Source organism: Alligator mississippiensis, chromosome 3, assembly GCF_030867095.1.
Source record: "Alligator mississippiensis isolate rAllMis1 chromosome 3, rAllMis1, whole genome shotgun sequence".
Classification (NCBI taxonomy): Eukaryota; Metazoa; Chordata; order Crocodylia; family Alligatoridae; genus Alligator; species Alligator mississippiensis.
The window spans coordinates 38,720,837-38,748,422 of NC_081826.1; the positions used below are offsets into that span (position 1 = coordinate 38,720,837).

General features: G+C 42.0%; 2 protein-coding genes across 7 annotated transcripts in view; one reads left to right on the forward strand and one right to left on the reverse strand.

Annotated features, from left to right (window-relative positions):
• RNF19A (ring finger protein 19A, RBR E3 ubiquitin protein ligase) overlaps positions 1 to 9,939 on the forward strand; it is a 104,820-nt gene extending 94,881 nt beyond the window's left edge. For all 3 annotated transcript variants that reach the window (XM_019495739.2, XM_006268796.4, XM_019495740.2), the window contains 2 exons: positions 6,437 to 6,580; positions 7,722 to 9,939. In XM_019495739.2, the coding sequence (XP_019351284.1) occupies positions 6,437 to 6,580; positions 7,722 to 8,412 (835 nt within the window). In that variant the 3' untranslated portion in view covers positions 8,413 to 9,939. The remainder of the gene's footprint in view (positions 1 to 6,436; positions 6,581 to 7,721) is intronic.
• A 9,184-nt stretch (positions 9,940 to 19,123) lies between these two features.
• SPAG1 (sperm associated antigen 1) overlaps positions 19,124 to 27,586 on the reverse strand; it is a 73,482-nt gene continuing 65,019 nt past the window's right edge. For all 4 annotated transcript variants that reach the window (XM_006268797.4, XM_019495801.2, XM_019495800.2 and 1 more), the window contains 4 exons: positions 26,737 to 26,863; positions 23,768 to 23,926; positions 20,046 to 20,420; positions 19,124 to 19,875 (listed from right to left, as the gene is read on the reverse strand). In XM_006268797.4, coding sequence (XP_006268859.1) covers positions 19,744 to 19,875; positions 20,046 to 20,420; positions 23,768 to 23,926; positions 26,737 to 26,863 — 793 coding nt within the window. In that variant the 3' untranslated portion in view covers positions 19,124 to 19,743. The remainder of the gene's footprint in view (positions 19,876 to 20,045; positions 20,421 to 23,767; positions 23,927 to 26,736; positions 26,864 to 27,586) is intronic.

The following is a 27,586-nucleotide window of genomic DNA, read 5'->3' on the forward strand; positions in this document are numbered from 1 at the left end:
CTTTCCACTCCATGGTATCCATCTTTCAACATAAATAGCATTTAAGGGTTCTTGGTTATTCATTTCTTAATGTGTAGATAGACAGCTATTTTAAAATGAACCTATGACAAGGTGGCCGACCCCATTTAAGGGTGCACTAGTCCAGTTCACCTGTGACAGGTTAGTTGCCCCCCCAACAGGACCTGGTAGAGGGTACCCAGCTGCTATAAAGACTTACGATGCAGCTGAGAGAGAGAAGCAGAAATGAGCTGAACAGAGTTACCTGGAGAGTGGTAGAGACTGTGGAAGAGAGCTGGCTCAAAGGACTTGAAAAACCTGGCTGGGTATATGAATCATACTGAGTGAAAGGCTTATGCAGAGGCTCCAGATAATAAAGAACCAGTTCAGTCAGGACAGGTTCAACCCAAGAACAAGTGGGTTGATTCTTCAGGAAGTTTTTCTTGAGAAGGAGTTTGGTAGTGATGGGAATTGAAGATGAAAAGGGGTGGGGAGTGGAACACTCCAGTGAAACTGTAGAAGTCCTGCAATCCAAGAAGAGCACAGGATTGCCAGAAGGCTCAAGAACACAGGCATATGAATTGAAAGTGGAAATCAATTCTTTAGTGGAAATCTTGGAATAAAAAAAGGCTGGAGAACTGCTTGTTCTTAACTTGTCTTTGAACAGAGATTTGTAAATTGTCTGCCTCTTGAGAGAACTGCTGACAGATATTTACTAATAAGCTATGCCTGGAATCAGAGCTTGAATTGGACTCTGGAGAGAGAACTTTCCTTTTCCAGGTGGCAGGGGAGGTGACCCTTGTTGTAGAGGGGGAGGTAACAGCAAAGTCAACCCTGGAGACTGCAAAGGAGACTGAGACCGATGTATTACTGCAGGAGGATGCTTGGATGAACAAACTATTGTAAAAGCCTACAATAAAACTACTTAGTTTTCTACTTTATGTTTCTACCCACAGTTACCCATATCACAATTTTGTATATCCTTAGTATGCCTGTTCTGATACACTGTAATTGATTATACTTATCCCATGTTTAAAAATAGCAGGGGAAAAGTAGTATCTGTCTCATGTTATGAGCATTGTAATTATTCATCCAAGCATTTTACATTTTACTACTAGAACAAGACTAAGAATGTGCCTGTGTCTAAACTTGAATAACTGCACAATTGCATTGCTAAGATCCTCTTTTGTCCTCATCCACTCATAACACACCTGAAATGGAATTTATAAATGCCTTGGGGCCCCAAAAGCTAGTTCTGTTTTCTTTGACAGCTTTGTATACTGTTTAACGCAGATACAGATGTATTCATAGAACAAGCATATTGTGTTTTCATACTTTAAGAATCACAAGTTTATATGCAAAGTAGCCATAGAAACCAAGGTGCAGAACACCCATAAGCCAGAACCATTAAAGAACCAAGATACTGTTGCTCTTTAGAATTACGTGTTTGCTTTAAGAACAGATGCATTACCCAGCAAGTATAAGCCTTAGTCTTCCTTTCAACATCTTCTTTTTAATTAAGTCACATTTAGTTAATAAGACAGTGAGGGGAAAAAGGTAGGGTGGGAAGATTTTTCTGGCATTATAGAGATAAAACTGGAAATGGCAATTAAGGTGATATTGCTGCATGTGTAATTTAGTCTTTAGGTTTTTGAAGCTGCAAGTGAATTGTGAAATTATGAATTCACAAGTAAGGTCAAATACTGCATGTCAAAACAGTCCAGGACATAGCAGTAACTAGGCCCGTGTGAAACAGGTAGCATTCACTTTGGATTCAGCCGATTTTGGGGGACAGTGATTCAGTTCAGTGATTTGAATCTCAGTTCCGAATCGATTCGGCCGAAACTGATTTGGAGATTTGGCCACTGCTGAATTGGCCAAATCTCTGAATCGGACAGACCCTATTCCCTGCCCAATCTCCCAGCCCTGTCAATGGCTGCTCCTCCTGGTGTCAGCTCCCAGCTCTTTTTATTTATTTTTTTATTATTATTTTTTTTAAAAGAGCCTGGCACTCACCAGCTGCTGCCAGGTGGGGGGTGGTCCCCGTTGCCCCCCTGCGCTGCATGGGGGGCTATGTCACCAGCCCCCATACCCTGTCCAGCCCCAGCTCCTGGCTCTGTTCTTTTTTTTTTTTTTTAAAGCCCCCACTCACTGACTGCTGCTGCGTGGGGGGGAGGGCAATCCCTGCTGCCCCATGCTGCATGGGGGCTCTGCCACGAGTCCCCCCACCCACTTTCCCAGCTCCCCCCATGGGTGCCCTGCCTGGCCCCAGTGTTGGCTCTTAAAAAAAGCCCTAGACTCACCAGTTTCTGCCAGGCAGGGGGCGATCCCTGCTGTCCCCACTACCCTGTGCTGTATCAGGGGGCTCTGCCACAAGCCCCCAGAAGCTGCTGCAGCAGCCTGTGAGTGCAGGGCTCTTTTTTTTTTTTTAGGAGCTGGAGCCAGGCAGGGCAGCCATGGTGGGGGCTGGGGGAGCAGGTAGGGAATGGTGCCTGGCAGGGGTCCCCCCCATGGTCCTCTGCCCCCTTCTTCAGCCCCCCCCTCCCCCTCCACTGCCCCCTACTTAGCAGCACGGAGTCTGGGTCCAGCTCCCTGTGGCAGCGAGCAGGGACTGCCTGAATCACTGAAGCTCTCCAAATCTTTTCTGAATCAATTTGGAGAGCTTCAAATCAAGTCATACCTTTTTATTGGTCTCCTGATTCAATTCAGATTTGGAGATTCAGCCGCCGAATCGGGCTGAATCTCCTTTGAAATTGAATCAGCACCCAAAGTTTCGCAAAGCCCTAGTAGTAACCCTCCAGTTAATTTGTGTTTGTGTCTTTGGACTTTAAAAATCCTTTATTCACCACTGTCTTATAGGTTATAATGTTGCCATGCCTGGGGAAGAATGCAATAGTTTATCAAAGCCAACAAGAATATTACACTATAGTTTTTAGAAAACCAAATAACTAATATATAAAAGTTTATTAAAGAGGCCGTTCTTAATGGACTGGCCGACGCCAACATCTTAAGGGATACCCAGCATGGGTTTGTTGCGGGTAGGTCTTGCTTGACCAATCTCATTTCCTTCTACGACCAGGTGACCTATCACCTGGACAAGGGAGAAGAGATTGATGTCATATATCTAGACTTCAAAAAAGCCTTCGATCTGGTGTCCCATGATCACCTCTTGGAGAAACTGGCCAGTTGTCGCCTTGGGGCCAACACGATCCACTGGCTGGAAAATTGGCTCCGTGGTCGGACCCAGAGGGTAGTAATTGATGGAAGTCACTCATCGTGGTGCCCTGTGACCAGTGGGGTCCCCCAAGGCTCTGTCCTTGGACCCATACTGTTCAACATCTTCATTAACGATGTGGACACTGGAGTCAGAAGCGGACTGGCCAAGTTTGCCGATGACACCAAACTTTGGGGCAAAGCATCCACACCAGAAGACAGGCGGGTGATCCAGGCTGACCTGGACAGGCTCAGCAAGTGGGCGGACGAGAATCTGGTGGTGTTCAACGCCGATAAATGCAAGGTTCTCCACCTTGGGAAGAAAAACCCGCAGCATCCTTATAGGCTTGGCAGTGCTATGTTGGCTAGCACTATGGAAGAAAGAGACTTGGGGGTCATCACTGACCACAAGATGAACATGAGCCTGCAATGTAATGCTGTGGCTAGTAAAGTGACCAAAACGCTGGTTTGCATCCATAGTTGCTTCTCACGCAAATCCCGGGACATTGTTCTCCCCTTGTACGTGGCCTTGGTGAGGCCGCAGCTGGAGTACTGCATCCAGTTTTGGGCTCCACAATTGAAAAAGGATGTGGAGAAGCTTGAGAGAGTCCAGAGAAGAGCCACGCGCATGATCAGAGGTCAGGGAAGCAGACCCTATGATGACAGGCTGAGAGCCCTGGGGCTCTTTAGCCTGGAAAAGCGCAGGCTCGGGGTGATCTCATGGCCACCTATAAATTTATCAGGGGTGACCACCAGTATCTGGGGGAACGTTTGTTCACCAGAGCGCCCAAAGGGATGACGACTAGGTCGAACGGTCATAAACTACTACAAGACCGTTTCAGGCTGGACATAAGGAAGAATTTCTTTACGGTCCGAGCCCCCAAGGTCTGGAACAGCCTGCCACCGGAGGTGGTTCAAGCACCTACATTGAACACCTTCAAGAGCAAACTGGATGCTTATCTTGCTGGGATCCTATGACCCCAGCTGACTTCCTGCCCTTTGGGCAGGGGGCTGGACTCGATGATCTTCCAAGGTCCCTTCCAGCCCTAATGTCTATGAAATCTATGAAAAAAAATCCATATATTCAAGCTTTATGAATTTTAAGGGCCATAGCTGCTGCCCGTTGCAGGCAGTGAAAGGATTCCCTTCTAGATCTGGCTCTACATATGTCTAGTCCCAGGAAAGACACTCATGAGGACAAGTCAGTTTAACTATGTGTGCAGCATTACACATACCATGGTACACCTCACCCCATCGCATAATCTGTAAATTCTGTTTAATGAAACAGCAATTCTTAGTCTTTACTGTGAAAGAAAAGGATTACTTGGGGTAATATCCTTTATTGGATCAACTGCATAGTTGGGATAGTCAGACAAATTATTGAATCTTTAGATCTGGGGAGTGAAAGCTAGCACCCCATAGTAAAAAAACAGTTGGAAGAAGGCGGAGAGGAATTCCGAGGGATAGCAGACAAACAATTAGCAGAAGAAAAGCTGGTTACTGGGTGATCAAAGTCTGTCAAAAGGAGGAAGGGTCATTATCACCTTTCATGTGTGGAAAGAATTCAGGGATCAGGTAGGTTATAATGTGCCACAAAACCAATATTAGTGTTAAGTCCTTGGTTCTTACTGTCCAGCCAGCTTATGATTTTTTGTTCCCAAGGTTGCTTTTTAAAGGTGTTAGGTAGATTTCCCTTGAGCATGAGTATTGTGAGGTCAGAGTGGTTGTTTTGTAAGAAATGTTTTTGTCTCAGAGTTCATTCTGGCATGCTGTTTAGTTTTCCTCACATAATTATCATGAGGGCATTTGGTGCATTTGGATCAAGTATTTCACATTTTGGAAAAGGCGTGTGTAGGAATGAACCATGGATTCTGATGATTTTGTTATGGGGACTGCTGATTATAGTAGTGATGGAGATTTCTTGAGAGGTTAACCATTTGTTGCTAAGAGAAGGCTGTGTCTCAAGGCTGATCTTTTATTGCTCAGAAAGAAATCATATAACTCTTTTATAATCAGCGAACGTTCCACCTTTGTACCAGGCATGGCTCTGATTTCAGGCCATAAATGCAGGGCCTCTTTCATTTGCCCAGAAGTACTGTGTAGACTTCATCTGAGCACTAAAGTGGTACTGCTGAATTCTCCTTATCTTTAGCTTCACAAAGTGATTTGCTGTTCAGCACTCGGCATTGCCACACCTAACTTTTATGTGCCTGGCTCCTGAAGTGAAATTCACAACCTGGGGTTTGGCCACAGAAGGGCCTTGTGCAGAGCATAGGAATTGAATTCATGCAGCCAGTACAGAGTGTGGGAATGTCTAAGCTAGCCAGTAGGAAATGCCAGAGAGGCATGTCTAAAATTCTGCTTCTTTTGTGGACTTGCATGCCTCTAATTCCCTGTTCTTAGTACTGGGATTCACAACACAAGCCCTGAGCAAAGACAACTGGTTGAACTGGAGGAGGGTAGTAGTAGCCTTTTATGTGATAGGATAGTGGTTAGAACACTCACCAGGGAAGTAAGGGATGTTGGTTTAGTGCCCTCCTCAATCCAACTCAAACTCACTCATACTACTTTCCTTGAGAATGCCCTAACGATTATTATTTACTGTTAGTTGCTACTAATTATTTGATGTAGCTCACTCTGGGTCTCTCTCTCTCTCTCTCTCTCTCTTGAATTAGGGGAGCACATTGCTATAGACATTTTTTTACAAAGAGGCAAGAGGAATGTCCACTGCAGTAAGTGTGAACTACAAGTCTCCGTGTGGGAGATGCTCATCAGCTGTAAATGAGTGGGTGTCTACATGTGCTTTTATGCACGCTTAAACTTAATGTGCATTAGCTTAATGCATATTAAGGTGACTTATGTGCGTGTCTACGTGTGCACATGCTAAGGCGCATTAACACAGGTGTGTGGATCAACTTGAGACTAAAGTTAGTCCCAAGTCAATGGACACACACTGCGGTAATGCGCATTAGTTTGTCTATACGTTTGCTAATGCAACTTAACTATTCACGCTCGAATAGCCTAAAATCACCATTTTTAAGGCACATTAAGGGCGTGTACATGCAGACGTGCCCTTAATGCACCTTAAATTGGGCTAATGCACATTAAATGCGCATGTGTAGACACACCCAGTATTACAAAAGCTGTTATTGATCTTAGCTAGGGATGTCAGTCCTGGTAGCAATATATGAAGATAATTTCTGCCTTTTTTGTAAATCTCTCCAAGGTTGGAAGTTCAAGCAGATGTGCAAAAAGAGCGATACAGTCTGAGTGGAGAATCTGGTACGGTTAGCTTGGGAACGGTTAGTGACAACGCCAGTACAAAAGCAATGGCAGGATCCATTCTGAATTCCTACCTCCCATTGGATAGGTAAGAACAATGTAAGATCATAGAAAAATAAGACTGGAAGGGACCTCATGATATCTAGTTTAACCCCCTGTTCAAGGCAGGATCATCCCTGACTCAACCATCCCAGCTAAGTATCTGTCCAGCCTGCTCTTGAAAATTTCTGAATTGCATTTAAAAGGGATTTCAGCTGCAAGGACTTCAGGACTTTACCTTCAGAACTCTGTGCATTTATGATTTAAGTTAATAGATGTCACCATGCTCACCAAAGACTCACTCAAGTGTATAAAGGATGAAGTACAATATTTCAGAGTGCATAAGTCGGGTTTTGAAACCCAATTTTTGTGTCTTAAAAATCAAAACTCGACTTACACATTGTGCCACATCAAAAAATTGGGGACGGGGCTGGGCTTGGCTGGGCTCTGCACTCAGCTGGTGCAGCCTCATCCCCCGTGAGTGGCGCCAGCAGTGCCATTTGCAGGGGATGAGGCTGCGCCAGCCAAGCCCAGCCCCGCCCCCATCCCCTGTGAGCAGCACTGGGGCTGGGGCTGTGCCAGCCAAGCGCCGAGCCTGGCTGTCTGATGCAAGCAGCACTGCTGAATGCTGGGCTTAGCGCTAAGCTGGCACAGCCTCATCCCCTGCAAGCAGCATCAGGCTCAGCATTCAGTAGTAGCTCCATCCCCTGTGAGCCAAGCATTGCTCACGGGATGGGGACAGGCTCGGCACTAGGCTTGCATGGCCTCATCCCCTGCAAGTGGCACCAGCAACGCTGCTCACAGTATTGGCTGTCTCTGTCCCTGTCCCCATCCCATAAGTAGCGTTGGCAGCCGAGCTTGGCCCTGACTTATACACCATGGCTGTGAAAATCCTTACCTTTCAGATTGGAAAGCTGGGGGTCAACCGATACACTGTGAAATATAGTAAATAGATGTTCCTTGTAGGAACATGTCATTAAAGTTGGAGATCAACTTGTTTATATACCTTTTATTCATTTGGGGTTTTGATTCATCTTTGAAGTTTCTAACAATAATATTAAACAAACTAGTATAATGAACTTTAAATTTATGTCAGACATTGAAAAAAGGCACGTGTTTGCATTGGTAATTAATTTTGTTATATGTTGTCTTTAACAGTGAACATTTACATTTATAATTTCATGTTCTAGGGAAGGTAACAGCATGGAGGTGCAAGTTGATATTGAATCGAAGCCAGCTAAATTCAGACACAATAGTGGAAGCAGTAGTGTTGATGATGGCAGTGCTCCAGGTCGTAGTAATGCTGGTTGTTCATCAGCCAGCTTGCCAGAAAGTAAATCTAGTGCCACCAAGTGGTCCAAAGAGGCGACGGCAGGAAAAAAATGTAAAGGTAAACTGAGAAAAAAAAGTAGCATGAAGATAAATGAGACCAGAGAGGACATGGATGCTCAGTTGTTGGAGCAACAAAGCACAAACTCAAGTGAATTTGATTCTCCCTCTCTGAGCGATAGCATCCCGTCTGTAGCAGATTCCCACTCAAGTCATTTTTCAGAGTTTAGTTGCTCTGATATGGAAAGTATGAAAACGTCCTGTAGCCATGGTTCCAATGATTACCACACTCGCTTCACTACAGTCAGTGTCCTCCCCGAGGTAGAACACGACCGCTTGGAAAATTCTCCACATCAGAGTGGAATTCCTGTGTTGGCTCCAACCGCCCCAAGCACTGACGTCCCACAACTGAGTTACATCGCTGAAGAAAGTGTTCATAATGGAACTTCAGCTGATGTGGATTTAGATATTGGTGAGACACTGAAAGAAACAAACAACAATCATTCACAACACGCTGTGGAATTAAACACTGCGATTCAGACTGAAATTTAGACCTATAAGTGCTGCAAAATTATATTTACCACTAAAGAGCCCTGTCTGAAAGCTGGTTGAACTACATGTGACTACTGTAAGTCCCAAGTGACCAGCAGAAGCAAGGTTTTGATGCAATTATATTTTATATGTACCTGTCTAGTAAGGCAGAATGCTTCATGTGGATCTTAGTTACAGACCTATGTGAAGTGACAAAGGCTTTAACAAGTGCATTACTACACAACAAATAAGTTAATGTTTTGTATTTTTGCCACAACTTTGCTTGAAAGTATATACTTGATGTATTCAATACAAAATTGGCAAATTTGTATAATGTTAAATGCTAAACTGAATAGCGTCCTGCACTGTTCACTTGAAAATGTGGGGCTGGGGATAAGTGGGTGTTAGATGAGTAGTAGTAACTTTGATATCATTCTAGAGTGAACACTAAGGGAAGCAAAAGTCTTGCAAAGACTATACAGGTATGTTTCAGTAACGAATATTTGTAATGACCGTTTTGGCTCATAACTGGACACATTTCAAAAGTTTGCATTTAGAATGAATCACATATCCAGAGATGGATGCAGCCTGTGTTAGAAGGGTTTATATACTTGCACACTTTGAGCAATGTTATGGCATTTGAATTAACTTGGACTGGTACTTAGTATATGGTAGAAAAGTGACCTCTTTTGAAGAAGAGTGGGATAAATTAATGATGCGTGCAACAGGCAAAGTGACTATATACTGTACAAAAACTGTAAAATAAGAAACCATTGATTTATAAATATAGAGAAGCCGCTACAGTCACCTTTCATTAGGGGAAGAACAGTGCCCCACAGATTCTCGGTGCCTTTGGAAAAGACTGGGTTTTAAGTGCCTGGTCGTTTGAGGATTTTACTGTAATGTTTTCCAGAATATCCTCTTTGGCCATCTTGGATTATAAAGGAAAACTTGAGAGAATAAAATGACTGTGGTAGATAAGTGTATAATAATAATAATGAAGTATTAGCCTACCAAAGACTCACTCAGGCGTCAGTGGATAAAACTTTCATGACATCTGTTTGCAAGACTTGTGCACATCCCCAGTCACTGAATTCAAGCACAGTGCAGAACCTGCACAAGTACAAAAGATGGGTTCTAGATATGGCCGTCTTTTTCTTTTTTCTTTTGTATATGGAAAATGTACAGCTAGACACAAACTGAAGTTGGCCAAAGCATCTGCACTGCTGAAAACATTTTTGCTATGTAATTCACTAAATCGTGAAAAAAAATGTGGCTATCAATCCTGGTTAACAATGATCTGTCTTGTGTTTCTTGTAAGTATTGCCATTATGGTGCTACTGGAAGTTTGATTGGGTAAAAAGAAAAATGCCATGGGCTGCAGTCCTCCTCCATGACTTGGCCTCACCAATTTCATTAGTATGCTATAACACTAGTGCCAGTTATGTTATTTGATAACGCTTGTTATGGTATTTGTATATTTGCATTTCAGTTTTGCTCAATACTATGCGTGTAAACTGCATACCTGAAATAAATGTTGAAGTACTACCTTCAGTTGTCCCTTGTTCAGTGCACTGGTGGCCTTACAAAATTGTAGATGCTAACTGAGAGCTCTTTCTTACAAGGTCCTGAGTGCTGTCCTCTGCCATTGCCTGTCTGGCGAGGTCTGGCTGTGATGGAAATTGCTGATTTTCTGTCACCTCGCAGGATGGAGTGCAGAGAAGCAATTTCCCCACCCACCCTTCTCCTCCCCCTCCATAAATTTCAAGATGACCATCCTCTTTCCTGCTTTGGTACAGCCAGAGCGGCAATCTGGTTGCCGCTGCCCTGGTGAGGGAAATAAACTGCTTGCTGAGAGGACTGGAACCCTATATTTATATGTAGTGACTTGATCACATTTTGTTTTTAAATTCCATTGCATCAGGAGCGGATTGTGAGCCAGGCAACCCACCTGTTTTTTCTTTAGAATTATTTTCTTAATTTTTCTCTCTCTGTCATCCTGAAACAAACTTCTTCCAGACATTCAAAGTGATATCTCTGTTAGGACAACACACTTGTGTTGACAGATAAACTGGTTGAGTTGGATGTTTTGTCTAAAGCCTGTCAGCATAGAGAGGGTCCATGAAGATGTGAGGAATTGACACTCCCTTTCATTCTTCTGCTGGATGATGCATCTCCTCCATTGCAGAAGGATCCTGGCAGTGAAAGTAAATCATAAGAGCAAGTGGTGCTGTTACATGTGCTGTGGTCACTAACCATCTGGGTTGGGAGTAAATGTAATCTTGTATATTTTATGCCAAATTAAATTATCTTTAATTTGAGGGACAGCAGAGAATTCCTAGTGGTCGGTATCTTCTCTCCTGTGACTTCCATTCCTCTTCTGTTCTTTTGTGCTTGGGATTTGAACTTTAAAAAATGAATGTACATGGATTCTGAATAGTGATACTAACATCTGCATTTGCTAAAGATTGAGATTGAACTGGGATAGGCATTGGTGGAAGTAAAGCTTTCAGTACTTTCCTGCTTATGGCAATGTGCATATTTTGGATGTAGCAGTCAGGATGGTCTCTGTCATGGTCATAAATTCAAGTGCAAAAGCCTCACTAATGCTCTGGGAGGGAAGGAAGCTAGACTTCCATGGCTAAAACTCTGACCTCTGAGTTGCCCAGACTTGTGTCTTTGCATAGGAAAAAGCATTGCTGAATCTTGTTCTCTAGGGGTTAGTGGTGCCGACTTACGATTAAGCAAGGAATCTTACAAGACAGATGCCTCCTTAAAACAATCATCTTGAGCCAGAATTTTCTTGTTCTGTGTATCAAAGAATGTAAACCTCTATTTTGGTTTTTATTTATTCTTGAATTAATTTTATGTCTATCATTACATGCAGTAGCAATAAAGTTTCTGTAATCCATCATTGTCTCCTGATTTGAAAATCAACATATAGCCATCAGTGAAGTATCCAGATATCTGTAGTGATGTAATGTAGCTATTGAACTGAGGATTGGGCGTTAGACCAGTTTCTCTTATTGATTCTATCATTGACTGAGAGAGACCCCTTAACTTTTGCTTTCTGTAAAATGGAAATAAAAATTTACCCTGGTAAAGCAAATATAACTACTTTGCCCTCAAAGGGTTGGTGTTCCTAATTGCAAGGTCCAGTATTTTTCAGAATTATTCACTAACTTTCACGTATGGTAAAACAAAGCCAGTTTCTACCCACCAAAGAAGAATTTGCTATAATAGAAAATTAATTTTGCTGATTGCAGCATCCCTTTCATGGATATTAGATGAAGTGAGATACATCATATGGTTCCATTTTGACTATTTCAATATTACTGTTTGTAATTCAGTTATGAATGTTCATTGAAAAGAGCATAAGGTACATTCAAAGGTGCTTTAACCATTTTACATCCATGAAAAAACTTGTGATTTTATTGCTGTAACAGGATTTATTCACTTACACAAGGAGGAAAAGCTCTGTCTAAGAATTTTTGATACTTGCTCAGCAAATGGAGTATTTCTTGTTGTATATTGCACTTGCAAGTATACATGTTACTCAATACAGAAACTAGCTAATCATAAGTATTACATGAACTCTTATTTTTCCAGTGCTGGTATTTCAAAATAGTTCCTTTAAGCAAAAAAAAAATAAAGCATCAGAATACCTGGAAAGATCCTGGCAACTGGAGCAAGAGGTGCTGTTAAGTCTTGGCACAACGATTGCAACCTCCTCTAGTGAGAGCAGCCTGGGAAAGTTCTGCTCCTCTGAGGAGGTTTGTTTTGTGATGAGTGAATCTTTTTCATTACAATTGATTTTTCGCCCTGAAGTAGTATATTTTTCATTCCATATACCAGGATGAATTGGACTATAAATAGATGGCTATTTAGCAAGGTAACCCGACTGGTGTGTATTAATGCTACCTTTAAATAACACCTTAATTAACATGGATTAATGAACCATTTTTAAATAATTATTTTCTAATATAAGCACTTTTTGAAGGTAACTTCTGATATCAAGGCAACACTAAGCATTTTTTGTTGTAAAGCTAGTGAGCCAAGCCACAGGCATTAAGGGGTATAGTTTTTGACAGCAAACTAAGGAGCTATAATTGCTTTAAGTATGAGCAGAAGCTAAGAATCAACTGGGTAAAGGCAAAAGTAAATTAATCTAGGTCACAAATAGAGGGAGACCTACTTGGAAGAGGTTTGTGAAAGAGGAACAAGACAACAGCGGTGGCAGGCATGGAGGGAAGCTGCTGCACAGTTTGCCTAGACAGTGCTAGGACAGCACACATTGCGGGGATGATGGAGACTGTGCTGCTCTGAGGCAAAAATAGTAGAATTCAGATGGCACGGCCTGGGGTCATTTTCCTGAGGAAAATGAACAGGGGCCTGCCTAAAACCTGGGCTGGCTGTGGCAGGCAGCTGAGAGGCTGCAAGCAGCTGCACTGGGGTCCACAGAGCCTCAGCCCAGCTCACTCGCACACACCTCAGGGCAGATGGTGGAGAAAAGGCCGAGAACAAGGATTGGACCCCTCATGGCTCCACCCAGTCATCCACCGTAAGGTGCACATGCCAGGCAAAATGTTTGTGTGTGCCATGCTGTGGCCTGCATGCTGAGCTGACTCCTGCTTTAGGTGCAGCAAGAATCGTTCCAATGAGTAGGATCCAGCTGCATATAGCGAAGCCTGACGCAACACCAAGGTTCCTTTGGGGGGGGCATCAAGCAAGTGCGGTCAGGAGGGGAAGGGAGACTTGCAAATTGGCAAACCTGTAAACAGCCACATCCCTGCCAGGATGGGGAGGCCTGGCTACGTGGGCTTCCTGCTCCAAGTTGGCATTAGTACAGTGTGCCAAAACAGCTGCCATGTTCCTGCTGCCTGTCCCAGAGTTGAACAGCACTGGAGATCAGGATGTTTTGTAAAGTTCCTATTTATGAACAGTAACAGTGATTCATTTTTCCATCTCACTACAGGAAAGATACTCAGGCTAGGGAAGAAGCAACAGCAGCAGCAGAGGGAGCAGTAATTCTACAGCAGCTTAACCTTGCTTTAGGTAGAGGCCTGACATGAGATCCTGTGGGACATCGGTGCCTCTGCAACCTTATCGAAGAGCTGCATGTGGCCTGAAGGACACCACCCCTCCTACCCAGTCTGGGCAGGCCTCACCTGCTGTGTAGGCTGGCTGGTAACATGAAGTTAGCTTAGCATCCTGTGTGCGCAACATAAAACTTGCTGATAATGCTGCAATGTTCTTGTTGTGTTGTTCATTGAGAGACCAAGAAGGCCTAGGCCAGAGGAATCAGCATTGGGATACATCAACCACTTGGCCAGGAGCCTTTCTAGGACCCTGGAAGGACTTGCACCAACATGAGTCCACCTGGGTTTGCATCAGTAACAGAGCCCATGGACTAGCAAGCGGGAAGGCAGGGAAAGATGGCACTGACAGGGTTTAATTTTAAATAATGGACTTTCCTGCATGCCTGTTCTCCCTCCAGCAGTCTCCAAGTGCACTCACATTTGTATGTATCAATTTCCAGAAGGCCAAAACAGTGAAAAAGCAAGTTATTTCAACTAACAGCTGAAATAACGTGTTATAACCAAGTCTCCCTTCAGCTTCTTAAAGGAAGCTGTTTGCCATGATGTTCTGCATGGCACATGTCTTCCCAGCACAAGAGTATGGTACATTTTCAAAAGTACTTGGTGGCTCTGCAGCTATTGTAGCTGATCCATCTCCATCAGTTTAGGAATGCTGGCACACAGAAAGAGCAGGCAAGCACCATCGACCCTGCATCTGTTCTATCTACACAAACATTTTCCTCATTTTTTTTGGGTCATTCATCTTGAAAAGGGCTTGGCCTAGAAACTATCCTGAGCTGTGTGTACACATGGGGTTGAGAGCAAAGGAAGCAGAGTACGGTCTATGCCACTGAAGAAACCGCACATGGGGCAGGAACAGTTTGGCTATTATCTCCTGCACCACATGCATAGGGAAGAAGTATGAGCAGGCTGAGCCCAGCCTCACTCACTTCACTAGGACATTTAAGGCTTGAACTTCACTTTTCAGCCTGCCAAGAGATGGCCTTCACTGCTACACAGAGCTGTGAGGGTCATCTTTCCACTAGGCATATGCTACCTCATCCCCCCTGGACTTCCACTGCCTGCTCAACTTCAATCCCCCTTGTCTCAATTTGCAAAGAATACATGCAAGGCCACATTTACAAGACTCCCAGGCCACTTTTACCCCACCACTTGCTACAAAAACGTCTTCACGTGACTTGTTATAAGTTAAAAAACAGAGTCATGTCAGGTCTCCATCTATTCACACCAACCTGTAATAACCCATGGCTGATCAGTCATTCTACTTCTAAGTGTACAAATATTTCACTTAACCCTGTTAACATTTGAAAATACCTTGAACTCTGAAATTTATGAGACTAGCTGTTTCTCAAAGGCTTGATGTCACCCACAGCAGAACATAACAAGCGAGAATGATTGACGCTGGGCATGTAACAAGTCCCATGGGGCACAACCAGTGAGTGGTAGAGGGTCAAACTAGCTAAATCTCTAAATTGCTAAGCTGCAGCTCTTGAACCCTGCTGAGGAAAGCTCAAGTTATTTGTAATACAGTGTAACGTGGATACCTACTCTGTGCTGCTTGGGAAGCCAGCATTGCAGGTCATTTACAACAGGCTCTCAGTGCAGCTGGTCCTTACCTGGTTTGCTCATACACAAAGAAGGAAGACTTGGATTCCCTTGCCCTTTTCTTTGGAGACAGTGCCCTCAACCCCCTGCTATCCCTATGGTAAGTTAAATGACATGATACCTTGCAGTTGAGCAAGAGGGTTGGTTCCAGAGCTTCTACAAATCGGTTACAGTCTAACCATTAGACCAAAATTTGAATAGGATGGCTGGACAGGAATGAACCTGCCTTGAGCAGGGGCTTGGACTCAGTGTCTTCCTGAGGTCTTCTCTACTTGTCCATGATTTTATTATCTTTAAACATATTCCATACCACATGGCTGGAATAATTTCAAATATGCATTTGGTTTTACAGTTACATGGCAAACAAATAGATCCATATCTACTGCTGGAGTAATACGCAGGTGGATTCTACCACTACCCCATTCCTACATGAGAGGAGAAGGACTGCGCTGAGTTCCTGCTATTATTATTTACTGAAGATGGAGCTGTTTCCCACAGAGCATTTAGGATTAACACAAAGTGACAGCCTTGGCTGAGTGCAACAGTGAAGAACAGAGAGAAAGAGAACAAGGAACTGATAGTGAGGGACTAGGAAGAAAGAAACTGCCAAGGCTCAGAGGAACACCAAAGGGAATCAAAACAGGAACAGAGAACAGGAGTGACGCACTGACACGACCTTTGTCCACAGTAGGAGTTGGGACCAAAATGTTCTACTACTACTGTTATAGCAGGTCTGAAAGCTGCTGTGTAGTTGGTTTTGTATGTTTAAACTTTGTTGTGAACAGCCTCCACTGCTGGGCACTAAGTGGCTTCGGTACTGGGAACACTAGTAACAGGAAGCCTACAGTAGCCTGTAGATCCAGCTGGAAACAACCCCCCCCCACCCCCCACCAAGTCGTAGTCATTAACAAAGTATCATAGGGTTTTATCTTAGGCCACTCACTGCCCTTCAGCTGTGGAGCCTGAGGCGAGTTAATACCTGCTGACACATGCCTTGCTTTTGTCACCTCACCCAGTAGCTTAAGTAGGGCAAGGCACCGGGACATCTGCCCTGGGGGCTGACTATGAGGGGGCATGCCAGATTCCACCCCCCGCCCCCACCCCCCTTAGAGTCTTTGCTACAGCAGAGGAAGCCCCACACCTCAGGTAGAAGTCATGGAGCTGCTACTCTTCATGCTCAAATTCCCCCTTGTACTGCCAAGGTATCAAAGAGGTCTACTACCAGCTTCTGGATTTCACTATGGGGGCCAAATGCCTCAAGTGAGGCACTGCAGCCCTAAGCCCTTTACTGAATCTATCCCCAAAGCCCCTGGCAAACATTATACTAAGATGTGATTAACCAGTTAATCAGGCTTTAAATAGTAACCCAGCCCCACACACACAATTAAAGGTGCAATAAAACAGGAAACAAGACACATAAATTAGCTGTATAAAATCTGTAATAATTTTGTGACTGGTTTCCATCATGCCTTAATTTGAATGTGTGGCAGGGTCCCTGTCCTGTTGCCTGATGCCAGCTGCATTGTGGGGCTCTGGGACAAACCCCAGTGTGGTCTGGAGGCTGGGACTCTAAATCAGCACCAGTTCGCCAGGCACCCAGATTTCTAGTTGCCAGTGCAGGGGGAGCCCAAGGTCATGATCCTTCTGCACTGACAAGCAGTAATAGTGTGGCTGGGATCTGATCCCCAAACCCCAAATTTCACATCTTGCCATTCATTTGTGGCATGGCAGGAAGCATGATTGTTGGGACCAAGAAACAGATCCCATTGCACCATTACTTGAACATGCACCAGGGGCTCAGACTCATCTCAGCTGTGATGTCTGTCTGTGCCTGGACTGGTAATAATCTGGAAGTCTCCATTTTCCCTTTTCTTTTCTCCCTTGCTTCCCCATTCCTGGCATTCCCTCCTCAGGCTCAACATGTCTGGCTAATAAAACTAAGCCAATCACCAGGAAGATCATTTATTTTTATATCATAACCCTATCCTCAACTTATTTTGGGGACTTTTGTACTGTAAACCCAATGGGGTTGAAACTGTCTCTATCTCTTTGTACAGGGCACAGTATCCCTGAATGGATCCTTTCTGCCCTGCCTCAGTAGCTTTAAAAATATGCTTATGTTCAGGCCAAGTGGTTAAAAAAATGAAGCTGAAAACTAAACACTTTGGTGGCTGAAAAGATAATGGCAGGCAGTCAAACACAGATTCTGTGTAAACCCAAATGCCTTCCATAAAGTTTAAAAATAATAGAGGTTTGATAACTTACCTCATCCTTTCATGGCAGTATTTATGCCCCCAGAACTTGCAGTGCTTGAGTGTGACACTGGTACTGCAATAAATGGAAATAGGCTCAAGGATGATACAAAATCCATTTCCCCTTCCCGCCCCAGCACATTTGTTGCCAACTACATTATTACAATTACAAAGGCTTTTAAAATCAAATGAGGCAGGAAATGAAAAGGTTTTATTTTATATACTTAAGTTGTAGCTTGACAGTTTCCTTTAGATATAGTGAAAATAATCAATAGGCTTGCTTCTCCAAGTGAGACCTGAAAGAGTATGGAGCAAAATCTGTGTGCAATCCATATAAAGAAATAAATATCAACAAAGGCAACAAAATGATCTTCTTTCCAGACTTGAGTCCAACACAGAATCTACTTGTGCAAGTGACTTATCTTGAGAAATCATTTGTTGATAAAGGCACCGTAACACCCCTGTGTTCCATACGACAGTTCCATGTTTAGTGGTTTGGTGCAAGACAAAATTTCTGCTCACTGCTCATACTGAAAGAAGAAAACCACAGGAGAAGCTTTGGAAGGATTTCGTAAGCAACAATGATTTACTCAATGAAAATAAGAATGGCAAATAACCTGCCAGGATGACCATAACAAAACCGTCATATAGCCTTCCACTTACTACCAATAATTACATGTCTGCATTTAAAGTGTTCAGCCATTTGGCCCCTTAGCATAATGTAGAACAAATATGCTGTAAATATGTGTTGGAACACATGGCATTCCAACATTGTGGGAATGTCAGAGTTATCTTTGTATCGGAGAACTAGAAAACATCCCATTTAATGAAAACCCAGTCTTCATTGTCCCCACTTCCCTTCAGTTTTCTTTGGTTAATTAGCTACATTTCAGAAGTGTGAATTAGGTAAAAATACTTCTCAGTTCCATTAAGCATAGATATGGTATTTGATCAGCACTTTATAAATGTTTAAAAGATGAAGAAACAGAAATTGGCATCTTGTCATCATAAAAAGTAAATGACCTTGAAGACCTAATAACAGGCTGGACAGATGTGCAGTGTCACTGACTGCAAGCAAACAGATAGATACCTGCAGATGGACCAGTCTTTTGACCATATGACAAACTCCCTAGATAAAAGTTAATTATGCAACTTGATTTATCTTTCTTTTAAGTACTCCTGACAGTGACTTACTCTTGATAGCTTTGTCACAAGACAAATCTTATTAGCTATGTTTGAATTAAAGTCTGGATAATTTAGAACCAGAAGTGAGAATCCATAGATTATATCCTGAAGAGAAATACATTGATTTTCTATTAATATATGCCCAAGACAAATATTGTGTATATATGTAATATAACCAAGAAAGGAATGTGGTCAAATTCAAAAAGAAACTATTAAAAGAAAAGCTACATTATTTTGGAAAAAAGCAGTTTCTTTACCGACAAATCTGAAAATGTATACAGTTCTGTGCAAAATAAAGCAAAACTTGCTATGGGTTTATGAAACTATTTTGTTTTGTTTTCACAAGCACAACTAAAAACAGATCATTAATATACCAACCTTTAAAGACCATTTAAGTCTCAGATGAATCAAATATATGTGCAGCCCCTCATTCTAAGGATAAATTGAACAAAAATGAACTACATGTGAGCAAGCCACTGAAGTGAAGAATTTGGTCACTGCCAAGTGCCACTTCCTAAAACAGTGCAAACACCCAGAAATCTTGCTTAAAATAATTATGCTATTAATAATTTAAAAACTCTTAATTACGCATTTCCATTTAAAAAACATAACAATTTATTTAATAGCTAAATTGCTTTGAAGAGTTCCATAACAAACTAATCTATTTTTATTCATGTTTGCTTTTAACCTGTATTGCACCAAAAATATTTAACTGTTTTTGTACACTCCATGAGAACAAATATGTAATACAGCAGTTACTTTACATACCAGGGGGAAAAAGTTAACACCTTCTGTAAACTTATTTCAGCAACATTGTTCCTAATAACCCATTTATCTTGAGGACTTGCTTTTACCCAAGAAAATATGATCTACCTTATAATAAATGAATAGCTAAAACTCTTGATAGTTACTGTAGGACTTAAGACATTTTTATACATTTAATTGATACATTCTTATTAAATCAACATATCCTCAAATATCACCTATGTTATTAAATACAGACATGCATTAGAACTCAACTGGGGTTAAAATGTATACAACTACAAGACAAAAGAGCAGCAACCATTAGATGTGCACATACTGTAAAAAATACAGCAGTTGAACAATTCAGGTAAAAGACCAAGTTCTTTCCCATGCAAATCTGCAGTTCATACCTCCATTCATAACTCAGCTGTATGCGAGCGAGAAGAAACTGTAAAATCAAGTTCTGTTTAAAGTTCATAAACCCTTTTAAGGCTCTCCAGGTCTTCTGATGAAAACTGATGATTATGCTTTTCTGAAAGCAATTCAAACAGATGCCGAACTTGTTCTTTTTCATTTTTGCTAAGAAGGGTCAGGACCACCTGAAAAAAGAAACCAGTATGGGTACAATCAGTGCAGGTGAGTGTTCTGCATTGACTGGTTTTCTGTTAAATGCTGAAATCAACACACTTTCTGTTCCATTAAATCCTTCAAATTTTGAGTTTTGTTCCTTTTTCTACAAAGGCAAATTAAACAAAAGATATGCTCTTACCTTAAACCTTTCTGCTTTACTCAGATAGAAAAGGTGCTGATAAACAAGACCAGGATTTTTCCCAAGTATATAGCATTCCAATGCCTGGATAAAGATCAGAAACGTATCCCCATCTAGCTTGTTACTTAGCAGCATTGGCAATTTTGGGGGGTTGATGATCATTAGAAGATCTGCACAGGCTGCTTTATCCTTCCGGGCATTCACAGCATTTATGCTCTGACCAAAGTCATAGGCAGTAGATGGTTCTGAAATGAGCAGTTTTTCAGACCTTTTCAATGGTACACCCTTTTCTGCTCCTCCTTCAGAAGGTATGTGATTAATCATAGCATCCTCTGAAGTATTGACCTGGCTCTCCTGTTTGTTGCTCTCAGTCACCTTTAAAAGGAAACAACAACAAACCATTTAAATGTTGATGTATATAATACCTCAAGTTTCATAAACCAGATAGATCAGAGTACATAAAGCAGAGATATCATTAAACTAGTGGTTATCACTTCCTCTTCTAGAGGGAGGGTTTTCAGAGTATGGTGGTCCTCCTCCTTTCTCCCAGGTCCCTTTGCAGAAGTAATATCCTAATAGTCAAGCGTCTTAAAATGCTGTCTCTGTGTCAACATGCACCTTACACCTGTCCTCCCTTTTCTAAGGTGAGATCTGAAAGGTTTTAAGAGAAAATTGACCATATAACTAATGACATAAACAGGACATGGACAGTTTAGAACAGTTTAAATGCAGTTTATAACTGAAGCGGACAGACATACAAGCTTGTTAAACTGGTTTAAACTGGAACAGTTCAAAAGTGTACTTGGAAAATCAAGTACTATATTGAACCAGTTCACTTTGAAACAGTTCGGTATTAGTGTAGATATCAAGTATTCAGTGACACGTCTGCTCAGTCCTTTAGGCACCTGACAGTGCACTGCTCCTCCCTGCCCCCAACCCCTCATACATACACACTGCTGCAACTGCCCCTCTGGTGGCAGAACTGTACTCTCCCCCTTTTTTCCCTTTTGTTGGCACTTTTATCAACAAGCTCCCTTGCACTGCTTGTTCAATCAATGTTATCTTTCTAAACACCAGCTGTGTTCTCACCACTTCCTCAAGCACAGCCCATCAGACCCTAAGAACCATAAAACACACTTCAAATGCAGATACAACTCCAAGCATTTTCCCCAATGGCACGGTTGCCAACTGACTACAAACTTATGGGCAGCCCATAAAAAAATAAGGCAAAAATGCTTGTCCATAAGGTCTATAAAAAATGGAGCTGTCCATAAAAACTAAATAATGATGAGCTTGATGGACAGAAGGAACACAGCAGCACCAAGCAGTGTCTGAATGGGAGCTCAGAACCCAGCAGGGAGCTCTTGTCAGGGCTTTGTGGTTCACAGCCCTCCCCCCCCAGACATATGCTGCCACTCTGTCCCTTTGGCTGTCCCCTGGCTTTAACAGCTGCTTGCCTCAAACATACAGGGAGGAGGACAATGCAGCTGGGACAGAGCTTCAGGCTGGGAGGGGAAGATGGGGGTCCATACTTGAACGAGGTGTGGAACTGGTGGAGGTAAGGCTGTGGAATGAGCTGGGGTAGGGGCAGCACTGCCTTGGGTCCATTTGGGGGTGAGTGGGAAACCCCTGGCATAGAAGCAGCATGGTATAAAACAACTGCTGCAGTCAAGCAGCAAACTTGTTTTTACTCTGGTGGATGTTAAACCCCACATTTGAATCCTGCCATGTCACTGCCACTTAAGGCAGAAGATTGCATTTGCATTAGGTAAAACATATGTGAGTAAAAAAAGTCTGGCTGTCAGGAAAAGGTGTGCAGACTGTCAGTAAAAACAAGAAATTCTTGGGTTGGCAAACCTGCCCCTCAGTCAGATAAGCACACTACAGACTTCAGTCATTTGTGGCTTACTGACGCTTCTTGAACCAATGTTTAGGAGACAGTGGGAAGAAGCAAAGTGAAAACATCCCCAGCCACAGGTCACCTACTTACTGGATGTCTCCCCAAAGCACAGGTGAAAGCATCCCTCTCCACTTGCCCACTGTCATGACTGCTGAGCTGGACACTCACTCTGATGCTCACCCAAGTATTGGAACCACAACATTTCACACAACTTTGAACCGGTGCCTAATGGGTGATATTCTGGAACGGTTCAACTATTTTGTGTGCCTGCACCCACATACCAGCAGGGTAGGACTATGCTGGATTCACTGCTGTGACTGCAGTGTAAGGTAGATGTACCCAAAGTTAACTTTAGTACTGGCAGCATACTAGCTGTGGCAGCAAGCACCTCAGCACAGTGCAACTGCCTGAATATTTACCCAGATTTTCTGGTGGGTTTTACTGCCTGTCCTGAGGTTTGTGGCTACACCGTAGACATATTCGTAGTGAGTACCTGCTAAAAGACCAGCTTCTACTTTAAACTAAAGAGTCCCAGAACTAGGTTAATAAACACTCAACCGTCAGTCAGTCTCCTGACATTGAATATCACCCTTTTTGAAAAAGTTTCAAGGCACCTTAAAACATCTACATGTAACAGTGAATGTAGACATTGCCAGAGCTAGTTCTGAACTAATTAGTATGGGTATCAGGAGCAGTGTAGCCTCATTAGGCTAATTAGCTCTGCTGAGAAACTAGCTCAGGTAAGTATAAAAGGCACTCCATTAACGTAGAGTTACATCACTGGTCTTACCCTGCTATTATTTTCTCTTTTTCTATAATCCAGTAGTAGCCCCCAATTGTTGTTACTGTTAAGGGAGGTTTCTGGATCTCAGATGTGTTACATCATGGTAAAATGAAAAAAACAGCTTCTTGCTCATGGCCAGTTACATAAAGTACTAAACATCTCTTTGGCTTTGAATTCCTGCATGAATGAATTTCCATCCATTATGTTACCATCTATAGATCCAGTTTTAACAAAATTCATACATTTTTGAAGTTACAGGTCCAAATTTTAATGTCATTAATGGGACTGTATTGATCAGTAGCCAGATTTCTTGTAATAAAACTAGAAAGACAGAAATCCATTCTTATTGAACTAACACAGTTACCAACCCTAAGCATCTAATTACAGAGAAATCCCTTCTTTGAGTGATTCAGTATTGAACACAGGACCTGTGTGGATGCCAAGAAACTCAGCTTAACTGACGTTTTCACCCACTTACATCGCTTGCTTGTTTTACAACATCAAAACTTAAGGCACAATATCACTCTCTGACCGTTTTGTAGATTTGCACACATATGCTCTAGAGCTTTATGTATATTTGGGCTTCTGTTCTCTGATCCAATTGCTAGGTTTCACTGAAAGGAGAGTCGGAGGTCCTGTTGGACAGCATACCTCTGCTGGCTCAGCCACAGCAACAGGATAGCATAGGCTCTGTTGGTTCTATATAAGCAACATTTGTTGCCCTGTCAGATCAGATGAGAGACATATTCTGAAAACTCAACAGTAAATGTCCTCAGCTACCTCCACCCTAAACTGTTTTGTCCAAGAATGATAAATAGTTTCTTTCTACTGGAGTTATGGATGTTCCCCAAAGCACTATAGACCTCATTGGATCAAACACCACATTTAATATTTCAGTACACTGGTATGCCTTAAAACAATAAACAAATTAATACACGTAGTTAAAAAAGCTATCAATATTACAAAACAAGATCTAAGTTTTAATCTTATTTACTGTGCGACTTCCCTACGGATTACTTTTCACAATAATGGAAATACCTCATGAATTTTGATTTTCTTTCTTTGCTTTTGTTGGCTGCTGGTTGTGACATTAGGGTTAAGAAATTGGGTTATCTCCTCTAGTTCTTTCTTTGCTTCAGCAACATTAGGATCTATACAAAGTACTTTTCTGAGATCATCAACACTGGCTTGGTAATTCTGAAAGTGAAAGGTGAAACAAAGTGTGTTCATAAAACTATTCCAGAGAGTAAGATAAGAGAATTAGCTGGAACTGCAATGGTCAACTTCACAATTACTTTAAAAAAACAAAACTGGAATACTAACAGTAAGTATCGTCTAAACAAGACTTAAGATGCACAATTTTACTAAAGAATAGGCATGAGAATAGGTTTTTTTGTTCTTTTAAACTAATATTTTGTAGCCAAATATGTACAGGTGATATATGTAAATATACACATTGTGGATCAAACTGCTTGGAGACAATTCACCCTCATGTCAGAGAATGGATTAAAGATGAAATAACATAGTACAGCACACACACACAGTCATGCACTTGAACAGGACCAGATTCAAACAGCATTTAGGTGCATTAGGTGCCCCAACTTCCACTGAACCAAAGAATGAGAATTTCTAACATAAGCTCAGGTTTCATCAGCTTGAACTGGCAAATGAGGGGACACACCTGGATGTATCAATCAATCACAGAATGATTCTGAACAGCCAATGCAACAGACCTGTGAAAAAGGCGATGCAATTGTAGGATGTACCAATCAAAGTATTTCAAGCAGAGACAGGGAAGTAGGAGAGTTGATTTCTCAGTCTCTTTACATGTTCCCTCTAAATAAACAATCAGGAAAGACAATTTTTTCTGTAATCTCTGGTTGCCTTTTGGCAGGTTGAATCACTTTCTGGTTTCACCATCTATATTAATTTCTATTGACAACAATAATGCATAAGGAGATTAGAGTTTATCAAGTACAGTCTGCTTAAATATTTGATACAAAGCAAAAGTTTGTCTTGCCAGTGGTTTTCCAGAAAAATTAAACTTTTTTTTTTTTTTTTTTTTTAACTGCTACAGTTTTTCAGGTATTTTTAATAAGTAAAGGAATCTGACTTGTCATCAAAAACTCCCTGGTTCTTACTGAGACTTACATTTGGAAATCATAGCTAAGTTGAGGGCAAATGAAGAGTAGAGTGTCTTTGTCTGCTGCATTACTTGGTTTCTAGTCCTTTCATGCTCAACAGCACATGCTTTTACTTTATTTTTGTTATTATTTGTAGTATCATAGCATCTAGAAACAACAGCCATGGACAAGGTCCCCATTCTGCAAGGCACTGTACAAACAGACAGTCCTGGCCCCAAAGAACTTACAGTCTATGAAGGCATGAAGGTATAGACACATACATCTGGAGCCATTTCAAAAGGGGAGCAGATGATTAGGAGCATTTAGAAGCTGGTACATCCTAACCATTATGTGTGGACAAGACAGAGCATTACAAAATCAGCAAACCTGCTCCAATTTAACCCTGGATGAAGCACGGTAAAACTGGAGCTCTTTTGCTACATTTGTATCATTCCTAGCTTGTCCACACACAATTGTTAGAACCTAACTGCTGCTGCACAGTTCAGAGCTCTGGGCTCTGGACATTAGGGTATTTATACACACATTTTTGGATCCATTTCCAAAAACAGAGACGTTCTCCCCCTTTATAAGAGAGGAGTTCCTGCTTCCTTTTTTAAACAGTTCCAAATGTGCATGTTTCCAGACCCTAGGACAAGAGGTGAGAGATGCAGACAGACATGGAACCACAAGGAACAAAGTGACATTAGTGGCCAGCCTGACGGTCACTGGCATCAGCACTCCAAGCTGTTTTGTAGGCATCATCACAAAGGAGAGTTTTATGGAGCCAATCTGAAGGCATGTAACCAAGCACCTGGGGGGATGATTACAAGGAGCTCCTCCCAAGCATGTGAGGCAACACAAAACACGAGGGTAGTTGTTTGAAAAAAATCTAAAGAGTGATACAGGCTGGCAATCACAGGCTGATCAAAGATGGGAATCAACCTTTCTACACTGAATGAGAGGGTGAAGACAGACTATACAGAATTCTGAAAATGAAGGCAAGGAATTTATGTTTGAAGCAACTGAGAAGAGGGAGCCAGTGAAGGGCGGCAAGAGAGGTAATACGCTTTAATTGATGCGCTAGGAAAGAGATTTTGTAGCAACATTCTGTGTGCAACCCTCTATTTGTCAATGCCAGTAAAAAGGAGGTTGGGCCAATAAAGGACTCGTCTTAAGAGATATTATGCAGACAGATCTGGTAGACTTAGATGTAGCCTGGATGTAAGGACCTATATATAAGTCTGTCAACTATGACACCAACCTTACCAGGGTGAGTGTCAAGAAGGATGGTAATGATGTTTTCCACACCGAAAGTGAAAAAGAAAGGAGTAAGAAGGGTTTTGAGACGGGGGGAGTGTGATGAAGACGTCTATTTTAGCTATTTTGAGCTGGAATTGACAACTGCCATCAATGAAATGATGCCAGGGTGACAGGTGGTGATTTTAATTTCGACAGAACATGCTAGGTCTAGAGCAGAGATCTACAAGCCATCAGCAGTTGAATTTGTGGTAAGCTTGGCAATAGACACATTGGCACAGAAGGATGATTGTGGCAGCATCAGAAGAAAATTAAAGGGAAATTATAGTCAAATGTTGTTTAATCAGTTCCCAGGTAACCAAAACTCTCATTTAGCCCCTGCCATTGCTGCATACATGACTCAATTCCTCAAACTACCAGATATCTCAATTCAAATGATTTGTATATCCCAAACTAGTTATAGTGTTTTACATTTTGCCAGCATTTCGAGAACTTTGGTGTAATGTGAAGGATTCACTTACTCCCTTGCTTGTATTTATGTATAAACTGCGATCATGGAATTGCCTTTGAGGTGAATAAGTAAATTTCAAAAGATGTAAGAATACCTGCCGTAATCTTTATTCTTACCTGTAGTCCTTTGTATGCTAGAGCTCGCCTATAAAAAGCTTTAATATTAGTATCTTCTATTTGAAGAACATGATCACAATCCTGTTTAGCCTCTTCGTATTTACACAGTTTCAGGTGACAGAGAGCTCTACCATAACACAACAAAACACAGTGCAGGATAAGGGAATTGTAACATATTGAATTGCTGACAGTATCTGATTCAAAACATTTAATTATGTTGCTTGATTCTATTCCAAATCAATTCTCTGCTCCCCCTCCCCCCCACATACACATTTGTGGAGTTCTTCAAAAATACTTGAGTGTAATTCATTACAGCAATGTATTAATAGTTTCTATTTAGGACCAATTCCTGCAATGTTTCCTGGGGGGGGAGGGGGGATGATAAAAAGTCAATGTAGTTGCTCAAAAGGTCAGAATAAAGCATGGGGTAAGTTTGCAGAATCAGGGCCCCTGTTAGCTGCTTAATGCCAAAATGGGGCAATCCTTCAACAGTAGCTAAGAAAAACGTAGAAGTGTTACTCCCTATTTCATTAATATTGTTTTCTGTAGTTCCTCGCACAACAGTATTTTCTGGGGGTCTCCCAGCCTACCATTGACCTATTCAAACCTTCTAAGTTTGTGGGAAGAGAAAGAATTACGACTGCAGCTGAAAGCTGTCCTTTAAATATTAACACTACTTTATTATTATGACCAGGGATCCGGGTTTTCCATTTCCCATGGGAAAACAGAAAAAAACCACAGATTTCCCTTCTTCCCCAAGAGAAACATGCAAATTTTGCAGTTTTGCAAAAAGCTCTCTTCAGGCTGGCAGAGTTCCAACCTGCAAGAGGCTGGGGGGAGCAGGAGGAGG